This window comes from Anthonomus grandis, chromosome 13 (genome assembly GCF_022605725.1).
Source record: "Anthonomus grandis grandis chromosome 13, icAntGran1.3, whole genome shotgun sequence".
Classification (NCBI taxonomy): Eukaryota; Metazoa; Arthropoda; class Insecta; order Coleoptera; family Curculionidae; genus Anthonomus; species Anthonomus grandis.
In genome coordinates, this window is record NC_065558.1 from 16,218,870 (window position 1) to 16,244,545 (window position 25,676).

The following is a 25,676-nucleotide window of genomic DNA, read 5'->3' on the forward strand; positions in this document are numbered from 1 at the left end:
ACTAATTTAAATTTTTTATAAATCATATTACAAAACAACTGCTGGATGAAATGCCTTTAATAAGACATCCAAATTCATGCATGATGGCTGTCCCGCACACTTTGGTGTAAACGTTCCAAAATAAATGGATAGGTAGGGGTGGTCCGATTAATTGGCCTCCTAGATCTCCGGATTTTAATCCCTGTGAGTTTCACCTTTGGGGGTATTTAAAATCGGAAGTTTATGCCGTTCCCATAGAAAGCCGAAAAAAAGTGGGAATTTTTCAAAGAATTTGCTGTTCCTTATCAAAAAGAGCAAGATGTATTGAATCAGGTGGCTGTCATGTATAACACTTAATGTAAATATTTTGTTTTGATTTATTCTATTATTGTGGCTGTTGTTATTGTTTTTTTTAGTAAAATAACGATTTCTATTTAGCTTAAAGCTAATAATAAATAAAATTATTTAAACACTAGAATTTAGTGCCCAGAAATATCTAAATTACTAGGAATTTACACTTCAAAATCACTTACGGTTTGCTTTTTCTCCCAATTATTGTATAAAATGCTGAAAAAGTGAATTGACTTTCCAAGAAGATAAAGTTAATTCATTTTAAAATAATAAACCTAAGAAAAATGATTTTAATAATTGTTAAGTAAATATTATCTATTTGACATTCCAAAAATAGTTTTTATTAATTTACGCAAAAACTGCGCCTCAAATAAAAATGCTCAAGAATTCGAATTTGCTTAAAACTAAACAACAATTTATAAACTAAAATGTATTTTAGAAAAATGCAGTGACGTATTGTTTTTTTAATAAAAAATATTTACAATAAACCTCTTATGAACACCACTGGTAATTTTTTTCTTGTACGTCAAAAAATGCTCTCTGATGCATAAAGCACATCTGCAAATTTAAAAAAAAAATATCTGTAATGCTAGTAAAGTTCTTTAAAAAAAAGTTTTTTTTTGTAATTTTTAACACCCTTTAAATCCGAAAGTAAGAAGTTTAGGACATACGTTCATATAAAAAAAAATACTATTTTTTGTGGGTTACCCCGTTCTCTTTGCCCCGGTTAAATGTGCCACAATATGGAAACAGCTGTATTTGATATATCAAAGTGGTGTAACCTGAAGGTGAGAAGGTGCTTTATAAGACTATCAAATACGAAATTATCTTCCTTCCTAAAACCTGAAAACTTATCTGACGATCCTACGGTACACTATAGATAACAAATTTAAAGCAAAAGCCTCAAAAAACAGCAGCGAATAAATTGTTAGATATTATCCATAAAGCAAAATCTAATCACCAATTAGGATATGAGCCAAGCCATTCGTCTGCCAAAGTAACAAAATTTAGCAAGAGGAGCCATTGCATAATTTTTGTTTGTATATATGCCTTACAGAAAAGTAAAAATAGTCAGTCTCATCAGTAGTATTTTTTCCAGTCTGAACCAAACTGAGCTTGCGTTAAGATATTGTAGTGGCATAAAAAACTATCATTCTGGTTTTACTAACTGATCGATAATCTTGAACTGTGCTGGTATAAAGAGAATAATCTGAAATTGCATGAATCCTCAAGAACTCGTCCTTAATGAAGTGGAATAACACATCATAAGATATTTAGGAAAAAAGTTAGAGACAAAGACAGTATTTGGCATCTTGCCAGACACACCATCCACACCTGACAAATCATTTCTTATTTCGATCTTGTAGAGTTCTTTTACCCTTCATTCAGGTGTGAATTAACACACTCGATGTACAAAAATAGTCAGTTGATTTATTATACACCTGTACACTAAACACAATGACTTAAGACTACTAGAAGCACTTGCCGGAGAATAGCTCATATATTCTCGGCAGTTAAGATCGTTCCACTGCTCTCTCCCTAAGCTTAGCAAAGATGGGGGATATCGATATCGGCAGAAGAGGTTTCCTTATTGCAGCAGGATCTCTTGTAGAAATAACATTCCACGCTTTTCTCCAGAAAACGACGTTGAGGAGCATAATAGCACACCAGAACTTGCACTTCTGAAGCCTGAAGACCACCTCTAACATGCTGAGAATCATTCTCCTGTCAGTTATCGAGTCCGCATGTCAGCTTGAGAATTGTTAGGCTTTTCAGGCCATTGGCAAGCAACTTTTTCCTTTAGAAAATACAAGGCGACCGAAACATCCTTATAGCTTGACTTCTGATGAGACCCCTCTTTGGTAACCAGATAGAAAATCTACCAGTCTCTTTACCAGTTATCTTAAATGAGATTAAGCCGATACAGCTCTTGAATTTTTGCGTACATCGGTTGTGCTTTCAGACATTTGCAAATCCTCAGCCACACAATGTGCTAGAGCATAATCAGCTGGAGCAGTAAACAAGTCTTCTGCACTTCACAGGTCATGCCGTACCAACTCTTTCGGCCATTAGAACGATGGGCCATAAATTCATCGGATTTTAAATCGGGCTTTGATTGGATTTGAGCAGCTCAGCTCGATCTCTGGTATATTCACGGCAGTTAAGATCGTTAAAATATAATCAAAAGTCTTTCTGATTTGAAATGAATCTGTACGAGCTAAATAGAAAGACTGAGCAATTCAATCACCGATTGAGCTCACGAGGTTTAACATTGACAAGAAATCAACTTAGTTAATACTGAGTAATAAATTCTTCAACCTCTCATAAAATAATTAAGAAAAACTGAAACAGAATAAAACTTTTGCTGCCTATAAAGCAATCTGAGATTTTTGCCTGACAAAAGTATAACCATTGTAATAAAGTCACTCAAAAAGTTTAATTGAATATACTGGTTAGTCTACATGAAATACTTAAATACTCATACTAATATAAAGATATTTCTGCAAAGAAGTGTGTGAATTAACATCTGCGCAAGGTATTTAAGAATTACTTTAACTCCTTCGACTATAAATTCTCCCCATTTTTGGGATGTTTCTGCTTTCTATTTGCAAATGGAACGTCAAACATCACAGAATCATGATTTAAATGAGAAGCAGTAGTGGCCCTGGTATTAACACTCTCATAGAGAAATTGAGACACATAATCCATGAGTAAACTAGAAAATTCAGTTGATGTAAAGGCCATTGAAATTTTGTATTTACATTCAACCAATAAACAGTCGTTTAAATAACTTTTCGAACTTGTTTAATAAATTTGAATGGCAGTACCTCCATGGACAATTTAATCTACTGCATATGGAGATAATGCGTTTTATTACGAAACCTTAGAGTATGATTAATTAACTATAATTATCCGTTAGGAATAAGTTCTAAACTATCAATAGTTCTTCCCAGAAAACATAGGATTTATTTTTTAAATGTTAACAAATGTAAATCCTAAATAAATACATCCTTATATTTAATGTAATATATATCCAGGAAACTCAATTCTATCAAATAAAATGGTGAATGCATGAGACCTTTTATATCTTTCGAGCAAAACATGCAATTTTGCTGATTATGATTTAATTTTAAAGGACATTCCTAATAAACACGACCTGATTTACTTACCGCGTCCATTAATCTTCTTCAATAAATCCTCGTTAATCTCATTAGAGCCTTTAAGCCTGAAGCACACCAGACCCATCAGCACCTCCTCGGTGATCTCGAACCGATCGTCTTGACGTACGAAATTTTCAAATCTATGCGCTAATGCGATGTGATTCCTAATGTAATTTTGTAAATATTCGAGACCATAAAGCCTTAACACGAACCAGAGTTTTAAAGATCTGAAACGACGTCCCAAAGGAATTTGCCAGTGTCTATAATCTGGAGCGGAACCTGGAAAAATTACATTTTAATCATCATGATTTTATAAGGTATTTAATATTAAACCTTGCTGCTCATGTTTGAGGTATAAAGGATCAACGTTAAAAGCATCCACCAACCAGGACGGGTCTTTTAGCCACATGGCAGAACAGTCAAAGTTCACCAGCAGCCACTTGTGAGGATTGAAATTAAACGAGTCTGCTCTTTCGACGCCCTTCATTAGATATCTGAAATACCATTTAAATCAGCTATAATATTTGAAATTATCTAAAAAAATACCTATATTCTGGACAAATAAAGGCAGAGCCTGCATAGGCGGCATCCACATGCAGCCAGATGTCGTTTTCATTGCAAACTAGGCCGATTTCGTCTAGGCGGTCGAAGGTGCAAGACGAAGTTGTTCCAAGAGTAGCCACACACTAAAAAGTAATAATTTATTCATTTTTGTTTATATAGTGAGGACGCGCAAGTTGGAACAAATTCATTTAAAATACAGGCGTGTGTTCGAAAAAAAAACGCTCGGACACGTCGATTTTTATTTTTTGTCGCGATTTTTTTGATGATGAATTCATGTATACAGGGTGAACCAAAAATAAGCAACCACCATCAACTTCAATTTTTTTAATGAAAACACCTATTTTTTATTCCATTTTTGAATTCTGCATAAAATTTTAAGTATATTTTGTATACCATGTCTTATACCTAATACTAACATTATTAATAAATTTGGATCTGTTTGAGATATTTGAGCATATTCAAACATGTTTCTTCATAGTATATTTATATACATGTGGTATATTTGATTGTTGACATCTTGTCACCATTTAATCGCATGGAAACAGTATATATTACTTTGCGTAAATTTCAGTAAGTGATAAGTGCAGTGGCAAATTTAAAAGTATGGCGCATTTAACTGAAAAACAAAGAATTGGAATTTTGATGATGGTATGATATGGCGAGAAAACCCGAACACGGGCTGAAGTTTGCGATCTGTTTAACAATAAGTACCCGGAGAGGCCTATTACACATTCGGTAGTAAGCAAAATTGAAAAAAAGTTTTGAGATTTGGTCATGTTACAGACAAATATGACCTGGACCGTCCTACGCATCCAGAAAACAGACAATTAGATATTTTGCTAGATTTACAAGAAAATCCACATAAATTAACTGGACAACTTGCTGCAGATCAGTCGGTTAGTAAATCATGTGTTCTAGTCAGTAATCGGTTAGTAAATCATCTAAAATATTTGCATAGGAATAAATGGCATCCATATAAAATTCATTTAATTCAGGAGCGTATTGAAAATGATCACATCCGCAGAATAGAGTTTTGCGAAATAATGATGAATAAATGTAATTCAAACCCACAATTTTTAAGTAAGATAGTTTTTTTCGACGAGGCTAATTTAATAGGGGTGTATTTTTTTTAGTACATAGTCAAATGTATGCCACTAGATCTCTAGACTCTAATCTAAATTAATAATTGTACAGTTAAAATAAATTAAATAAAACTTTACGTTAGTCGCAACTAATGTTCAAATTGTCTGCCTCCATTCCTGATACGACGTTTTAAATTGGATTAGGGTACACTTTTTCTTAATTTTAATTTCTCACTCTTTATTTGTTATTCTTCCCCGTAAAATGGGTAATTTTAAATAATTTATTTAAATTGGATGAACATGACGCGAGGCTATTCTTCTACACCGCACTATCCACCTGTACGTGTATTCTCTTTTCAGAAATACTGCTATACTATGTTTAGGAGTATAGCGTAGGCATCTTTCTGTATTCATATTGATACCGTGTTTTTTTTTTGGCTTTTTTGGATTTTTTCGTTAATTTGGCTTGGTTTATTGTCCAAAGGAGGTGAAAGTATGCTCAAAGTCATAATCTCACAAATTAAGTACATATCTAAGTCTCTTTGAGAATAATGGATAATTATTTTGAATTACGATATACCAGCCAGGCTACACTTATCCGAACCTACAGGAAGAACCTAATTGCACGGAAAAGTTTACTGATGAAAATTTCGTTTTTTCAACAATGTTTACTATTTCAATTAGTTCCAAAATTTATAAACATTAGATGCAAAACACACACAAGGGCTTCTACTACAGCGGTAAAGAAAGCTCAGATTATTTGGATTAAAGAAGAAATAAAAAATCATTATAGAAGCCTAAATACCGGTAACTCTAAGCTTAAATTTCTTTATTTAACTCTAACTTTTGTGATACCTTTTTTAGAATTTTGTATTTTAGATTTAAAATTTAGGGACGAAGTTAAGTCATTTGGATCTGAAACTTTTAGGAGATTAGGTAAGAAAATTTCCAATCTTAAATAGTCTAAGTTGACACAATTAAAACAACGTATTTTACCTGAATTTAGATAGAACTTGGGCGGTAATTCATATTTTGATTTTCACAAAGGATTTTTTAATTTATCTGACGTTTCATTTTTAGCCCACGAAGAACATATTCTAGGTCATAACTTATAATTTAATTTCTAAAGTTGATTTAAAAATTAGAGAAAAGCTAGCCGTCGAGGCTGAAAATATCCTACAAACTACAAATATTACCAACAAAAAAATGCTTTTCTTAAATTCTAAATTGGACAAAAACAAAACTTTTATTAATAATGGTAAGCACTTAAGTAAGATTGAAGAAGTAATGGTAAGATCCTTAAAAACTAAAATTGAATAACATGACTTAATTGCCACTAAGGCCAATAAAGGATCTTGCTCAGTCTTTATGAAACGCACAGATTATGTGAGTATGGTTGTGAGCTTTCTTGATACTGATGAGTTTCAACCTTTGACTAGGGATCCCACAACTTAATTTTTTACAAAAATGAAAGGTGTTCTCGATAGATCTTTATTAACCTTGGAGTTTTTTAATATTAGGAAAAAGGCTCTTTATTCTATGAACCCTAGAACTCTTCTTTACGGGCTACCTAAAGTTCATAAAGAAAGACAGCCAATTAGACCAGTGGTATCATCTTTCGTGGATTCTCCTTGCTTTAAACATTCTTCATGGTTGAATGGGGTTTTAAGAGAAGTAACAGGCTTCCGAAGTCATTTTTACACTAAGAATTCCGTCGAATTTGCTAATTTTTCAAAAGGCATATATATACCAGACAATGCAACGTGAATTTCCTTAGATGTGAATTTTTTTTTCTCAGTATACCACTTACTGACTGCATTGACCTAATGGAATCTTTACTAGCAAATTCTAATTTACCCGGGCTGATTTCTTTAAACTTAGTTTGCCTACTAAAAACTATTTTATGGTTTTTCTGTTAATTACTCTTGACTCTTGATTTGTGAGACTTTGAGTATACTTTCTCCTCCTTTGGTCATATATCTAAGTCTCTTTGAGAATAATGGATGATTATTTTAAATTGATTTCTGAACTTGATTTGGATTTTTTCTAAATTATCAATAACCATGTGATTGTTTAGTAAGTGAACGAAACCATGCCAGGTCATCATACTGCTCGCGAATATGCTTACATGCATCTCATCTATGGAGAATCCAAAAAAGCCAAAATAAATAAAACGCCATATCAACACGAATACAGATAGCAAAGTACTGCAGTAGCAAAGGTCTTAATTGACGAAGAAAGTTTTTTTTTAAGTGGTTCTGTAAATAGGCAAACTTTTGTTATTGGGCACCAGAAAATCCACACTGGAGTCACACACAATTTCCCAAGAAGTTAAACGCATGGTAATTATACGTAGGAATTGTGGGTACGTCAATTGTGGGTCCCTATTTTATTGAGGGCGCACTTACCTCTGAAAAATATTTGGAGTTGCTTCAAAATCATATAGTACCTAGTTTAATTGCACTTTATCCAAATGGTGAAAACCCATTTATACCGGCAGATTCGATATGGTTCCAACAGGATGGCGCCCCTCCCCCCATACTATTCGCGAACAATAGGAGATTACTTTACCAACATTTTCCCAAATAGGGATGTTTTTTTTAATGAGAAGGGGAGGTTTTATTTAATGGCCAGCAAGGTCGCCAGATTTAACCCCATTGGATTTTTCACTGTGGGGTTATCTAAAATCTAGTTTATTTCGATAAGCCTAAAATTTTAGAAGAATTAAAAAGTTAAAGACGAAATACAACAAAACTACAACAAAACAGTAAGTAAAGTATTACAAGAATTTGAATATCGACTTGGTTACTGTCAGGAAGTTGTCAACAATTTGAACATTTATTTGAATTTTTTTGTTTTTTTTTTACTGTTCCAGAAATTCATGGTTATTTATAAAAAAATTAATTGCAAACGTCTTAATAAATATTGAGGTTAGGTATAGGACATGGTATACAAAATATACTTAAAATTTTATACAGAATTAAAAAATAAAATAAAAAATGGGTGTTTCTATTTAAAAAAATTAAGTTGATAGTCGTAGCTCATTTTTGGTCCATACATGAATTCATTGTCAAAAAAATCGCGACAGAAAATAAAAATTAACGTGTCCGAGCGTTTTTTTTCGAACACACCCCTGAATTTTAAATGAACTTTTTCCAACTTGCGCGTCCTCACTGTATAGCGTGAATGAATTTGTTTTTAATTTAACTTTACATGTCTCTAATAAGGACTTCGCATCGTTAGTAGAACTTTTTATAACGATTGTCTTAAGGGCCAAGCTTTGAGATGGCAACAGTTATTGGAGCGGTTACCATCAGCCACATATACGAGTATGATGCTATACAGATCATAAATATTTCTTTCATCCTGATATTTGATATAATATATTTAAATTTGATATAAAATGACTTTCCTTATTTTGCATAGTTGAGAATGAGTACAGTTTCCAATTTCTCGACCTAAACTCTGCGGCACAAGAAATAAATTGGCATCTAGACAAAAATGTTTGCATGTCGCAAAATTCTAATACAGAGCTTCCAGGTCAAAATACGAAGATCCGCTAGTATGTATGTAAACTTCCAAAGACTTTCCATGTTAACTTGCTATCCATGTAGTGTAAAAAGTGGTATTTATAAGCAATGCGGGAAGATACTGTTAAATATTTGATATACTCCATATTGTTTATGGTTTTCGAGATCCCATGATAAAAAATTTGACTCTTTCTTGAAGCACCTTATCTTTGGGTTTTCCAAATTTTAGAATAAAATAAATTATTAGAGTAGTGAATTTAATAGTTGCAAAACTCCTTAAAAGAAATCAAAATTAAATGATAGAGCATTTTTTGATCTTTGTGAGCTTTTAAAAAGAAATAAAAGAAATTTCGCAGTTAATGGATACAAAATTTAATTATCTACTCTTATAATAATAATATGCTACATTCCTGCACCTTCCTTTACCCTATCCCTTTCTCAGTGTGTATTTATTATAGCTTAACTAGTATTTATTATAATTTAGCTATATTTACTATAAAATTTATATTTTAATATTGGCAGGCCTCAAGCATTTTTTGATCTTTGTGAGCTTTTAAAAAGAAATAAAAGAAATTTCGCAGTTAATGGATACAAAATTTAATTATCTACTCTTATAATAATAATATGCTACATTCCTGCACCTTCCTTTACCCTATCCCTTTCTCAGTGTGTATTTATTATAGCTTAACTAGTATTTATTATAATTTAGCTATATTTACTATAAAATTTATATTTTAATATTGGCAGGCCTCAACAGAACCCAGGATTCCTCATTTGTAGAAGATTCCTGGAAATCTGCTTCATAGGCCTTTTAGTTGCCTGACTGTATTTATTTACTTTGATAAAAACTTTGAAACCACAAGTTAAGAAACATTCGTGCCCTCAAAGATATACCGTTGATCTTTTAAGCGCCATAAAATCCTTATTTTCTGTAGGGTCATAAAAAGACCCAAAATTATCATATTTGTGGTCAAAACCGGATTAGAAATTTAATATTTACATGCATTGCAAAATATTAAGTAGGGATGAATAATAGCAAAAAATGTTCAAAGCCCAAGCTTAGTCCAAATTAAAACTTGTGATATTAGGTATGTAAGTATTATATCTACCTTTACGTCTGTAATTACCTACCTAGGGTCTAATATAAATAAGAAGAAATTAAGTGTAACAATTTTAGTTCTAATAAGGTATTTTTTATGAGTTAACTTAAATTGCTATTGTTGTAAGCAAGTGATTTAAACAAGTAATTTTTTTGTGGCATAATAGCGCAAAATGTGGCGACCATGAAATAACAGTGATCTAACAGTGATCTAATAATAACAGTAATCTGATAGTGGGCCATCCTCTAGTAACACCCTTAGAAGAAGGTATTTAAGTTTTTAAATCTTTACTATCAAGAGATTTTAGCTTTGACGATGCTGCAGCTGAGACGTGTGGTTGATAAAAACAAACACCTTTATTTACAGTGTATTTTTTGCAAGTTTTTTTGGGTTACTAATAAACGTCTTATTATTATTATTGTTATTATTATTATTATTTGAAAAAATTGGTTGTTTAACATGGTGAAAGTTACTAGTTAAAAAAATATATTAATTTTTAATATTTTTTAATTATAATATAAATTAATTTTTATGTAGGAATTTTTATGACAAAAAATTCCCCAACCTCATAATAAATTACAGCAAAAAAAAAAACGGTTGCCACATTACACAAAATGTAGATTAAATGCTTTTCAAGAAACTTGGCCCTTAATATGATCATTAATTCACAATATCTTACAAAGAATGGTATAAGCCCAGCCTCTCTATCCTCCTTAATAGCCAATTCCACAGTTTCACCCCTCATTTTATTTTCATTGTCAGTTGGTAATGCTCTTAATTTAATTCCACCTAATAATCCAGCGCGCTCTACCGAAGAATGGCTTTGCACTAAAAAAAAAATTAAAAACATTTATTTACCAAGCAATTTTTTTCAACATCTAATATGACAAAATCAGCAAGCGGTGTACTAACACGACCATTCACCAATTTCAGGTCAAAGTCATTGTTCTTGTAACGTTAAGCAAAACAAAGAGAACTGACCACGAAAATGCAAATTGTCCCAATTAAAAATGTAATAATCAACTTACTTGAAGTGTACCCGACTAATTTTGATATAATTTCTGAATCTTTCATTTCCGGTTTTTCCTTCTTGATTGTCGCCATTATTTTCGCTTTGGCTCCTAAAAGGGCTACTAAAGTGGCTTCGCTAGCCGTTCCTTGAATTACTCCACCACCTAAAATCATTGATCGTATTAAATCAGTCAAAAGGGATAAATATATTTACCTTTGCCTCCAGAACATGCTAAGAACTCTTCTGGAAGTCCTAAAGCTTTGCCTAACCAGTCCAACATCACCACCTCTAATTCTGTACATGCTGGACTTGAGATCTAGAATAAATTTTAGTTTATACTGCAAATATTAATAAGAGTGCAGAACTTCAATTTTATATCAGAAGAAAATAACCAGGTTCATTACGATTGAAGTTTAACCAGTTTTAGTAGCTTGTGACTCATGTTGTGATAGTGTTTTTAAAATGTATTCATCCCTCAGTGGAAATTGGATAATAACGTAATACTAATACTCCATGAAAAGGCATCAATGCTTAATTTCTTTTAAGATAAAGCATGCTTTTATTGATCTGTTTAATGGCAGAATGTATAATTATAACCTGTATTATATATTTTCTTTTTCATCTTAGAGAACTATGCGATGTCTCTAAGTCTCCATCCAATGGAGAATACTCTAAAGCTTTTAATAAGATTGATTGATCACCATGGAAGTTGGAAGAAATACTTTGAAGTGATTGCAAAATGTTTTTATTTATCCTTTTCAATTTAATAAAATTTCAATTTTCTCTAGCAAATTTGCTGTTTTTTCTGATGTCTCACAGTGATGGTATTAAGATCCAATAGTTTCCAAGCTATTCACTCATGAGTCACAACTTAAACTCGTTTATTAATTGCTGATAATCTATATAATCAGCAAGAGTAAATCAAATTGTTAATAATTCTCATAAATTGCAAAAGTATATTCGCAGAAAATTAGCAGCATTCATTCTGCTACATTGTAGGAGCTTGAACTTAAAAATTACTTTAGGATTACTGTTCTTGTCTAGACTGTAGAGTATGATAATAATATTTAGGCATTTAGTATCACTCAAACCAAGTCTGTTGCGTGAATTTCTATTATTACGAAACTGTTAACGGCTTAATGGATTCGTCATTATGAATTTTAATGCTCAAGTAACTAGTCAACGTGTTCGACAACATTTTAATTATCATACCAATTATGGATTTCTTACTCTCGTATCAAGAATGCAGAGAAGATATAATGTTTTCGGTGATGTACTAGATCTGTGTGTATTCGTGTATATTTAAAAGGATAATTTATATTAGAAATTCAAATTTATACAAATGAAAATAGACATATTAATTATTTATTTGTGCCTGGCAATACCGTATCGGGTACCAAGTGTGTCATCATTTTGACAGACAAACTTGGTACCTAGTGTTTCAATCAGACCAAAATTGAGATCGTGGATAAGTACGTTTACCTCGGCCACGAAACAAAAATTGGCAGAGATAACCAGACTAGCGAACTGCCGAGAAGGATATAGGTAAACTCAGTGATATATTTAAAAATGATGTTCCAGTTCACCTTAAAAGAAGAGCATTTAATCAATGTGTACTTTCGGTTTTGACATATTGGCGCAGAAACACTAACTCTCACTAAACTAAGTATGAGAAAACTACAAATAACACAACGTAAAATGGAGAGGTCGATGCTTGGTGTGAGGTTGAGAGATAGGGTTAGAAACGAAGAAATACGCAGAAGAACTGGCGTCGACGATATTGTAACAATCATCGCAAAACTTAAGTGGAAATTGGCCGGTCATATTTTGATTTCTTGTTGACATTGTGCCATGTTTCTTGAAGCCCTGTTAAAAAACTGTAAGTCAGTATCTACAGCGACACCTGATTTGAATAGGAGTGGCTGTAGAAATACTGCTCTCAAGAGGTGTACCAAAAATAAAGTCTATTAAGTAAAATACTATTTCTTGGCCTGAATTTGAAATCCTTAGTACCATAAAAGAGCAAATATCTTAATTGCCAATCGCGTTTTCTGTTCATTTACCCTTTGTTTAATTAAATGCCTTTTCTTGAGAAAGACATTATTAAACATTTTTTTTAAATCATTTTCTAAATGTGTATTATTCTACATATCTTTTTGTAGGATTTGGTTTATTTAGAATATCACGATTTTTAAGCATTGCACTTCAATCAGGGAGATCAACACACTCATCGGGGTTTCATTTTTTTATCTGTTTCTCCCAATCGCGTATAAAAAAGAATCATTTTCGTCTGGATTCAACTTAAACGAAAAGCTTCAAAAATCGTAACTCAAGAAATTCTTAGGTTATATAAGGGTAAAAATTATCTCCAATTGGATAAATATTTGGCTCTTTTTATTCTCTGCCAAATTGGACATTTTGGTTTTTTCCTTGATCAGAGGTTTCTGGGTATATTGAAGGTTTTAGGTTACAACCAAATTGAAGATAATTGTCGAAACATGAAAGACTTTCTGAATCTCTAACTGCTGCACTACGCGAATTTAAGGAGAAACAAGATTTAGATTAAATACGGCTGAACGGTGACAATCGATCTAGATCAGCAGAATTACGTAGATTGGAAGATTGAGACAATAGAAAATCAAATGGCTCCTAAATAATACTTTTACTTATGCCATTTCAAACTTAAATTGCCAGACAAAGAAGAGTGGTCAGTAGCATCATGAGGATCTGATGGAACACAGATGGAACGAAACTAATGAAGACAACGGAGCTCGAATATTTTGAGAAAACTTTGGAAAAGACAATAGATCTTCCACTTTTTCAGAAATCTGTCTACGGCATTCAGAAATACATGACTGCGTAAAAATAATATGAGAGCCTGAATTACCTTAATTTAATCGGATAACTAGGCAGTCCTAAAATCATGACGTCAAAGCTGATATGGTAATACCTAAAGCAACTAAAAAGGATAATAAAAATTATACTGTTTCCAGAACACCATGAAGTGGTAGAAAATGGGAAAGCTGGTTAGTTGAACCTGAAAAAGAGGATCTGTTACTCCGAACTTTGGACCAGAACCTGCTCTGAGGTAAGCATTGCATGCAGAGGAATTAATTCCCGAGCAGATAAACAACATCTAACCCAATAGACAAAAAAATATTTTCATAAAATCTATTATAAATGAGAACAGACTTTTTGTAGGGAAAATGTAAAACAACAAATGTACAACAATAATGCTAGAGAACAGGAATAGATAGGAATACTCAACACTCAATACTCAAATATTTATTTCCATAGACTCATACAAATAAGTATCGGATAATGTCATAAAATATCTACAATTAACTAAGGAACTAAGAATATAAGAAAACTACAGCTTTTAACACACAAACAAATACGAATTATGGGAGTAAGGATGAGACGCTACAATTTAAATATTCTGTTACCGTATAAAAGGGATTTTTAATTAAAATTCTTTTCAATGAAGCTTCGAAATTATTAACGTTCTCAATTTTTTTTTATTTCAATGGGAAGATTATTGTATAATTTAATTGGTAAAACTACTGGGCTGTTTGCCACTTTGGTTAATTTATGTTTGGGTAAATCCAATTTTAGGTTAACCCTTCATAGTGGGTACCTTTAGATAAAGAATAGTCAGACAGGTTACGCTTTATATGCATGACCGAGGAAATGGCATAATTTTCAAGTCTGGTAAGAGTGTTCTACAAGAAAATGTATAAGGCTTAAATAAAATAGTTCTAATTATTTTTTTCTGGGCCGTAAGAACTTCACCACTTCTAGAACAGTTACCCCAACACATTATGCCATATGACAAACATGACTGGATATAACCATAGTAATAAAGAAGTATCAGGCCAATATCGATTTTATTACGTAACTGCCAGATCACATAGGCATAAATTGATAATTTCTTTAAAACCATATCTACATGATAAGACCAACTAAGATGTTCATCGATTAATGTTCCTAAGTACTTAACAACCTTATTTTGTTCTATGGTTTTGTTATGCATTTTAACAAACAAGCTGTTATTCAAATCGGTAAAACTAAAAAATATCATTTTAGTTTTTGACTCATTAAGCACTAGGCTGTTTCTGCTACTGATACTTATCATTTGGTCAACTACCTCGACGTTGATATAACAACATCATCTGCAAACGCAGCTTTATGGTTGCCAGATTGGTTCAAGATGCTATCAAAAAATATAACAAATAATAGACTCCAAAATGCTACCCTGTGGGACACCACTAACAACTGGTACGGACTCAGACGCAACTGAAACATTTCCATTCTTTAATATCGTTTTTTGATATCTACCGGTCAGGTAGGATTTAATCCATTTATTGGCAAGACCACGCATACCACAGTCATTAAATCTATCTAATATTAGGTTAATATTTATTACATCAAACGCCCTTTTTCAATTAAAAAATAGGCTTACACATTTATTGTTTAATTCCAAATTAGACAAAACATATGAATATAGGGACAAAATTGCATCTTGTGTAAAGCGACCCGTCGTAAATTCAAACTGGTATTTACTAAAAAAAATTTTTCTTTGAGTAGAAAAGACCCCAAACGTTTAGAGAAATACTTTTCAAAAACTTTCGAAAACACCGATAAGAGTGTAATTTCTCGATTATTGGATATCAGATGCTTATCACCTCCTTTATGGATAGGGACAACAAGAGAGTACTTCAGAGCCGATAGAATACCCCTCCTCAAATGACAGATATGTAATCGGTGTGACCAAAAATTCAAGAACTTGTTTAATGTGTTTGTTACTGATTACTGATTTATTTGGTCATTTGATACTACATATACAATAGAATAAGACAAGTCAGGAGAAAGAAACTGATAATCCTAATTAACTTATTAATAAAAACTATTATAAAAAAACCTAATTACAGTCATCTAAAACTTAAAAACTATAATAACCACAAAAGTACCAACAAACAGTACAAACAAAGTACAGATACTGACTAGGCAGGAGTGACTTTTAGCATGTTGCTAAATTCGTTGATATCATAGACAACAGAACTTATAATAAGACGTTTTAATCTATTTTTAAATATGTTGAAGTTACCTATTTGTTTTAACGAAGCAGGAAGTTGATTAAATAAGCTAATTCCTTCATAAAAGGGAGTCTTTTTAAAATAAACAAAGTTAAATTTTGGCAAATAAAGAGCATCCTTATATCTAACATTATATTTCTGTTAGTGACAGATAAGATAATTTCACGTATTTCACTTTCATCATACGAACATAAAAATAATTCATTTAAAATTATTTTATTATTTAATGTTTTTGGCGATTTATTTGTTAAGGATAAATTCCTATCATTTACAATTTTGTTTACAGACTCAATAAAAAAATGGTTAAAAAGTTCTTTGGCTCCCTGCATATCGCTAAAATTAGAACCGTTTTCGTTAATAAAATATTCCGATTGTTTGGAACGATTTGTTTTCCGAATTGTTGATACTATTCTTAATCACTTGCCATGCTGTCTTCGAGATATTATTAGATTCAGCAAAAAGTTCATTATAATAGGAATAGAAATAATCTAAAAATTGAAGAAAGATAATAGAAATAGGAATAGAAGAATAGGTACAGAAATAGGCGACTGTGCAATAAGAAATCTAAAACTGAACGAAAGCACGGAAAAAAAGATGCCAAATATTTGAGAGAAGCAGCACTAAGTAGCTCAGCAAATAACCTGTAGAGACTAGTGGAAGGCAGCAAAGAGCACACTTGGGTATAGCGATTGCTATTTATATATTGAGGTAAGGAAAATAAAGCTGAAGGATATTCGAGATTATTGATTAATCCCAAAAATAATTTAAAAAAAAAATATATATATATATGCCAAAAAAAATGGTATATTAAAAATATGCCTGTTCAGAGTAATAAACTAACTAATGATAAAACAGACAAATAGCCCTCTATTTATCATTCATAATGATCATGAAGAGGAGCATCAATCGCACCTATCGCTGTTCTGGGATGCCAGGGGATCAGATATTATTTTTTGGTTAATCAGATCTTTAAAACAGAGAATAATAAGCTTTCAATTATATTTTTTTATTTATGATTTTCTTTCGCATCTTATATAGTTTTTTATATCTATGGGATATCATAAAAGAGGTCGAGAGGCTAAAAATTACCATTTTTATTTAAACATTTATTTATATAATTTTTTTTCGGACTGACATATTACACACTCAATCAAAAAGTAATTAATTAGTGTATCCCATTAATATGTCAAAAGCACACAAGTGATATATCGATTTCGACTGACTCAACAAGTCCCCTCCTGGAACAATTCCTCCTTTTATAAAATGAAAAGCCTGCTCCCGACTTTCCACGGCACATTTCCGTCCGTTAAAAGGATTTTCTCGAGCGTGCCGATTGTTAAAGGAGCTAAATTTAATGATGGAGGAGTATTTCGAGTAAGGATGCGACTCGTTTAGGAGGAGAATTTTTTAATATAAAATAGTCTCTAACAACTTATACTTACCCAAGAAAATCCTATGCAAGCAATGGCCCCACTAAGAATGTCCGCTACGATAGCGGGATATGAATTGGCCGTAGGGAAATAGGCGTGAAATCTAGGTGAATGCCAGTGAGTTACCTGCAAGTAATAAAAAAAAATTAAGACATTGATTACACTCTGTATGCAGCAATGGCGGCTGGTGAGCGTTAGAGAAGCTATACTTTTACGATTAGTACTAAAAATATTTTATTCGAGGTGTTATTGATCTATTATTAATATTTTCATTTTAGCCTTTTAATACATCGTAGACCTGGCGCTGAGTTGGAAAATGATCAAGAATCGACCATGTATAAAATGACTCATTAAGAAATGCCTTTATATTCAACTAAAAGCTCTATAAACATACTTATCGTATTTTCAGAAGTATTACAGTAAAAGGCTAAATAATTGTGAAAAGAAAATCTTCATAAAACTGCCGAAGCATTTTAAATAATTTATATACTATTTTATATGTATATATTTTATTTATATTATTTTAAATATAATAAACTCTGTAATTCAGACAAAATGAAAACACCTATTTTAATAGCCTATCCGATGATAAAACTCAAATCAATTCCACCCAAAATTCAATCAGCTTTCAATATCTTTTTATATTATTTTGAAGTTTGAATTTTGCAGCAAAACGCTGCTCGCAAAAGCGATACGGGCTGTGACGTCACTTGTTAGTTAACCCATTCTTTTGCACGACCATCAAGCGTTACGCCTGCTAATCGTTGTACAGGGTGTTTCAGAACTATGGGATCAAACTTCTAGGGGTTGTTCAGTGCAACAGTAGAATCCATTTGAGTATAGGAACCCATGTCCGGAAATGTGTCACTAAGCCACTACGGTCCTAAGACGCGTTTAAATTTAGAAAAAATATTAATTACCTAAATAGGATCTGATGCATTTATTTTTACCTTTTGTATATGATACCATCACAACAATTGTTCAAAATGTCTTCCTCCAACCTCAATACACCGATTTAAACGCCGCACATGATTTCGGCGGACTACACTAAAAATTTGATCCTCGTTTTGAATGATTTCAAATGCTGCTGTTGTTCGTCCAATTAAGTCTAGCTCTGATTCTACTGGAGTTTCGTAGACTAAAGACTTTACATGTCCCCACAAGAAAACATCGAGCGACGTTAAATCGGGTGACCTAGGAGGCCAAGAAACTGCTCCACCTCTGGTAATCCAACGGTGCCCAAACCGCTGAACCAAATACTCGCGTACTTGTACAGCAAAGTGAGCCAGCGCTCCATCATGCTGAAACCACATTTGCTGTCTAACGTTTAGTGGAACATTTTCAAGGAGTTCTGGGAGAATTTCCTCCAAGAAACGCAGATAAATAGGTCCTGTTAACCGTTCCGGTAGAAAGTATGGCCCAATTAAATAATCATCAACAATGCCTGCGCATACGTTGACAGACCAACGATTCTGATGTTTTTTTGGAAAAATTGCATAAGGATTTTCTTCGTCCCAAACATGGCTATTCCTACTATTAAAAATACTGTCTCTTGTGAAAGAGGCTTCATCGTTCCACAAAACATATCGTAAAAAATTTTGTTGTGCAATGATGTGATCCAGAAGCCATCGACAAAGAACTCTAGGATGATAATCGGCTGTAGTCATACCTTGAACTTTCTGGAAGTGGGAAGGATGGAGTTGTTGCTCGTGTAGTACCCGCCAGACAGAAGCGTTACTCGTATTCATATTCTTAGCGACGTCACGTGTGCTATTTGATGGTTCATCGGCAACTCGCTGAAGCACCTCTTCTTCAAATTCGACCGTTCTTACGGTTCGAGCAACACCAGCATCATGCATCTTGGTCTTAAACATGCCTCTCTCAGCGAGCCGCCGATGAATCGCAATAAACTTTTTCTATCCAGGATGCTGTCGTTCGGGATAACGTTCATGATACAACCGCGATGCTGCTCAAGCATTGCAGGTTGTTGCTCCGTATGCCAAATGCATATCCGCCAATTCTTGATTGGTAAAGTTTTCCATTAGCAATAAATGTTTAAAAATTTTAAGCTATAAAGTTTTTAAACATGACATTGAGAATTGACATTGATAAGCGTTGATTTTAAACAATTGTTGTTATGGTATCATGTACAAAAGGTAAAAATAAATGCAGCAGATCCTATTCACGTAATTAATGTTTTTTATAAATTTTCATGCGTCTTAGGGCCGTAGTGGCGTAGTGCCGCATTTCCGAACATGGGTTCCTATACTCGAATGGATTTTTCTGTTGCACTGAACAATCCCCAGAAGTTTGATCCCATAGTTCTGAAACACCCTGTATTTAAGCTTTATGTTAAAAAAAGAATCATCATCATTTCAAAGCACTATTGGTATATAGCGCCCCAATATACAGTACATCTATAAGGACGACAAATAAATAAATAGTAAGCAAAAAATATCAACAAAATAAATCCTTTACATTACAAAATTATCAAATGTTTCTTTTTTACCTGAGAAGTAAATATGTCTATTTTTTTAAGCACTAGTACACACACGTACCTGAGTACACGGTACCAAATATGAACAATGATAGGTAAAAATATAATTTTAAAAACGTAATAGATAAACGTAGATAGATATAATATTTTGACAATCTTAGAAATTCTGATTACCAGACCATGTATATAATTATACTTTTACTTTCTATATAAAATAAGTTGGTGGACCTCAGGCCATTCTTCATTTTAACCCTTTTGAATCTATAAGCAATAGATCGGTCTATTTTTAGCTTTTAGTGGTTATAGACCCAAAACTCTTCAAGATAGAGAAAATAGACTTCACTTTTCTAGATTAACTCTTAACAACAGAACTTTTGATATAAAAGTTTGACATGTAGATCAAGAGATTATATAAGACTTGATACATAAGATACTATTTTCTCTATCTTAAAGAGTTTTGGCTCTATAATCTCTAAAACTTGAAGACCCTGCTGTTCAATATAACGCGATTTTTCAGCTGTTTAAGACTTAAAATAGAGCAAAAATGTAGGCTAGGTGATACAGCAAAAAATATACGCTATAATTAATTAACTTTTATTTTTTTATCCTATAATTTTTACTGTTTTACTGAAATTGCATTAGTCTTGGAACTTTGCATTCATCACGGAGTCTACTCTCATTAGATTATCAGATAATCTATTCGCTTTTACCTAACCCTGACTAGTCATTTTAAAATTTAAAATAAATTGACATCATTTAAGTCAAATAAAGCACAAGAAAAACAAAAATAACACCCTCACCAATTATTAATACTTGCTATAATATGGCTTCCTACCTGAACCGAACTAACTTTTGACGTCACGCCAATTAGGGAACGCTCGGGGCCGCGCGTGGATATTAGAATTTTAAAAGCAATTTAGATGGTTTACTGTGCACATATACAGTGCAATTTAAAATAACAAATGATAAATTTAGGATAATTTGGTCTTTATTTGATCACATTATCTAGATTTAATTTAAAAGGGTGACCTATGCAATAACCACATTCATTATTACTCAAAACTATAAACTAGTTTATATTAAGGATTTTAAATCTCATTTAAATTTATCCTACCACTTAAGAAATTCTTGAGGTAATTCTTTAGTTAAAAAAATATTATTTCCTTTCAATTCCTCTAATTTTAACGCAAAACCTCATGAAAATGCCTATACATTTCTAATTATCATACATTTTAAAGGTTTTTTTAACATTAATGTGTGCCCTACAGCTACAAGTCTTAGATTAAGAATAGATTTGTTACTGAGAAAATAACTCTCCAATCTGTGTGTGCAATCTAAGTTTGCCTCTCAAGCGATATCAAATAAAGCTCAGTTGTCTCTGTATTTCATTGCAACAGATATTGATAGTGTAAGGTGCATTTTTTAAGGCATTCACAGTTGGTGTATGTTCTAGGCTAATGGCTTTCTCACCCATGTTATGTGAAGGCTTAACATGGAGTAACGGTTTGTATAATCAACAGCTTTGTTGACAAATAGGACTTGGCAACAAAGATAAGAAAAATTAATATTTTGTAATTTTATATTGTAATATAAATTGTGACAAATAAAACCATTTTAAATTTGATGATTTAATCCTTGACCAAATGTATTCCTAATAAATGTGAGACTGAATCAAAAAATGATTGGGACACAACAATTTTTTTAATACAAGCTGTTTATTAGAAATCGGTTACGCTTTAAGTTAAAACTATACGTAATTGTCTAAGATTGGTTTTGAAATATAATAGAATTGCAAAAAATTATAAAAATTACTTATAAGGATTTTTGCTATAACTTAAACTACAAAAAAAAATCCGGTTTAATTTTTTGCTAAGTTCGTCCATCATAATTAAATAAAATATCCTAGAGGTACAAATATTCTTCGTATCTGATATTCGTCTTTTAGCTTTGAGGTCAAATCTGATAAAATGCTTAAGATAAGTTTTTGACTACACTTTAAATTATAGAAATAATAAAAAGTATTTTAATTCTTATTATTAGATCGATAAAACTATATTTTTGATGGTCTGAGGATGCCCTTATAAGGACCAAACATCAAAATTTGTTAATATTAAATAAATATTTTTAATTTTGATACTTTAGATCTAGAGATTTTTATTTTTTATATTTTTATATTATTTTTTATTAAATGAATAATATATTTGAGAATTATGAATGATTTTTTTCACTTATTTTTAAAGCTCTGGTTTTATCTACCCATAGATTCATCACTCGTAATTCTTGAGGTACAAAATTGGTTTTGAAAGAAAACCCTAAAAAATGCATATGATTTAATTTTATTAAGTTTTCTAAGCCTTCTTTGCCTTCTATGATGTGACACCACTGGTATCTATATTACATAATAGAATATAATTACTGTGACAATAAATCTATGATATTTTTATTTTATGTTTATGTATGAATTTTTTAATCTAAAAGCAGTTCACCTTCAAGACGTAAGTAGATCCGCATTTTTTTCTTTACTGATATACCACACTTTAAACGGCCTAGAAATATCAATAACTAGGCACAGTCAGATATAATGTTTTTTACAATTTTTCCATATGCCTATTAAAAGTTTTATAATTTATTGCAGAGAATATAAAGTTATTATTTTAACTTATATATTTTAATTAATACATTTAAGTAAATGGTTTATTTTAAATTACCTAAAATAAAATTCCAATGAACGGGGCCTATATGAACAAATTGCAAATTTTATATGCCCGGTTAATGGCCTCGCAGCAACCAAGGCCTAAATCCATGCTACTTAATTTTATGGGAAAGAAAGGGTTTACTTTTAACAATTTAGAGAAGCCCTCATCATCGTAGTATTGAGTGTTCAATATTAAAGATTAATTTTTGAGGCCCTCGAAGGCCATATTCTACTTTAAATATATTGAAAATGTTAACTTTAGGAAATAAAAATGTATCTTAATAGTCCATTATAAACGTGTTATTATATATATCATTATAATCATATTATATTACTTTAAGATATTTAATTAAATACTTTGCGATAAATTAAAATGTGAAGTGGGTTTGTGTTACTTGTGATACAACAACTTGTAACTTCTGTAAAATCCCACGAGAGAATCAAAAAGAACAATGTCCTTAATTGATTTATTTTTTTTAATATGTACATACTCTATATAGGGTTGTCAAATATATAATGTAGATATATCTGACTATATGTTTGTTTATTGTTGCTTTAACTGAAGTACGTAAGCTTAAGTACGAAGCACGTAGCCAAATAACTTCCCTAATAAAAATTTACAAGATATTTGTAGACTACTGTAGTAGAAACTCTTTTTTAGCATTTTCACGTAAGCACTTTTTTAATATCAAGAAAAAATTCAATGATGTCAGATTGACAATTCCCGGGAGCGTATTGGCATTCTCTACTACGATAGGACACAGGCCTAAAAATTACAGCGTCGAACCACAGTAGAAGATGCCAGATATCTTAAATGACATAAAAAGATATCCAGAAGCCAGATATCTTAAATGTCTTTGCCGGCGTTTGGTGCGTTTGTTGCATTTGGCGGCAACGCTGTGATTTTATTTGCACGCTAGACAGGAATTAACGTGTTAGTATTTATTTATCGCTTATAAAGTGTAAGTAGAGGGTATATAGTTATTTTTGAATTATGTGATTCTCAACTTCTCGATAGGTGGCGACTCGGAAGGTCACGACTACTCGAAGTAGATTTCGATACCTAGCGAATAGGTGATTCTCAACACGTCTCGAGTCGTAGTCATGCACAATTGCTGCAAGAAATGTTATTGAGAGAGCTATTGGAGTTTTAAAAACATGATTTAGGTGTTTATTGAGAAGGCGAGTGGCAAGATACTCACCAAACTTTGTTGGTGATCTTATAAATACTTGTGTAGCACTACGCAATATGTGATAATGCTGAAGTAAATTTTGAAAATGTTGATCCTGAGAGTACATCCGACTCCGATAGTGAAGATAGCTTACCATTATCTCGTCTTGTAAAAAGAAAAAAATGTCCAAGCCAGCGAAAGCAAAAAATGAATTTTCGTGGACCAAAAATTACATCACTTCTGATTTAACTACTTGAGAGGCTGTTTGTATACCAAAACAACAACGGTTGCCAGTGGACACGTTCTTTTTATTTTTTGACGATGAAATGATAAACTTGCTGGTCACTTACACAAATTTGTACGCCAGTATTAATAATCGTAATGCTGATGTAACAAACGATAAAATGCGTTGTTTTAATGGAATATTGTTACTAAGTGGCTACAATTGTCTTTCGCGTCGGGAAATGTACTGGAAAAATTCTCCTGATACTAACAATAGCTTGGTCACTAATTTAATGTCAAGAAACCGGTATCGTCATATAATGCAAAATCTACATTGTTGCGACAATGCTAATCTTGTGCCTGATGACAGATTTTGAATAAAAAGTTTATGGATATGGCCCCTCCAGCCGAGCATCACAGTGTAGACGAGTCGATGGTGCCCTACTACGGAAGACATCCAACGAAACAATTCATTCGTGGGAAACCCATTCGCTGGTGATATAAAATATGTACTGGAACCAACAGATTAGGATATATTGAGTGTTTTAAGCCATATCAAGGCTCAAATACTAAACTGTCAGATGAATATAAACCTTTAGGAATGGGCGCAAGTATTGTCCTTGAGTTCGTAGATGCTTTAAAGGCTTTTCAAAAACACATAAATTACCACATATTTTTTGACAATTTATTTACGTCGTTGCCGCTGCTTTCTGAATTAAAATCTAGAGGCGTAAAACGTACTGGAACAATTCGGGAAAATCGTTTACCGAAAAATTGCCCAATAGTGACAGCCAGTGAAATAAAGAAACAACTACGTGGTAATTTTCAGGGCCGTATCTAGGGGGGGGTTTTGGGGGTTCAACCCCCCCCCCCCCCCCCCCCCCGAAAATCTTATAATGTAAAATAAAATTGAAACGACTGGTAACTATAACTCTTTTTTTTAGTTTACTTTTTAAAGTTTTAAAGGTGTCCAGGCTATAATTAGAGAAAAATATCCAGCAGCAATATATGTGCACTGTAGTGCTCATTCTTTAAATTTAGCTCTTGCCCATTCCTGTAAGGTTCAGAGTATCAGAAATCGTATTGGAACAATAAAATCTATTGCAAATTTTATAAAAATATCAGCTATGCGCACTGAGATATTAAAAAATAAAATTAAAGAACATGTTCCAAATAGTAAATGGAGTAAGTTAACATCCATGTGTGAAACTCGGTGGGTGGAAAATCATGATGGACTAATTAGGCTTACTGAAGTTTTTAAACCCATTATTGAAACATTAGAAGAACTAAAACAAGTAAGAGACATCGAAACTTCAAAGTCAAAGTCAAAAATAGCTATATTGTTACAAACAGTCTCCAAAATAAAAAGGCATGGCAATGTCAGGACTTCTTCAAAAGCTTTGCAGTTCCTTCGAGCTATTATGACCAGTGAGTTTATTATCAGTATGTTAACAGCGTCCACTTTATTTGCTTTTACTCTACCGTTATGCAGAATTCTCCAGACTGTGGATTTTCATCTATTTAGCGCTGTTGAGCATGTGAATACTGTTATTAGTCAGGTCAGGAATATGAGACTGAATATAGATCAAGAATTCAAAAATATTTGTAAAAAATCTGAAGCTATTATAAAGTCTATAGATGATGAAGAATGCATAAAAATGCCTAGAATAGTTTCACGACAGCAGAATCGTTCTAATGCAATGCCAGGTTTGCAAATCACGAAAAATCACTTTCATTGTTATATTGTCTAGTACCAAATATGTGCGAAGCACACATAGTAAAAAT

At 32.3% G+C, this 25,676-nt stretch overlaps 1 protein-coding gene across 2 annotated transcripts in view; it reads right to left on the minus strand.

Annotated features, from left to right (window-relative positions):
- The window catches only part of LOC126743568 (aromatic-L-amino-acid decarboxylase-like), a 47,021-nt gene that overhangs the window by 1,835 nt on the left and 19,510 nt on the right, over positions 1-25,676 (minus strand). For both annotated transcript variants that reach the window (XM_050450718.1, XM_050450717.1), the window contains exons 4-10: positions 17,318-17,431; positions 10,993-11,095; positions 10,796-10,942; positions 10,447-10,595; positions 4,038-4,177; positions 3,825-3,985; positions 3,501-3,770 (exon numbers count right to left, since the gene is read on the minus strand). In XM_050450718.1, the coding sequence (XP_050306675.1) occupies positions 3,501-3,770; positions 3,825-3,985; positions 4,038-4,177; positions 10,447-10,595; positions 10,796-10,942; positions 10,993-11,095; positions 17,318-17,431 (1,084 nt within the window). The remainder of the gene's footprint in view (positions 1-3,500; positions 3,771-3,824; positions 3,986-4,037; positions 4,178-10,446; positions 10,596-10,795; positions 10,943-10,992; positions 11,096-17,317; positions 17,432-25,676) is intronic.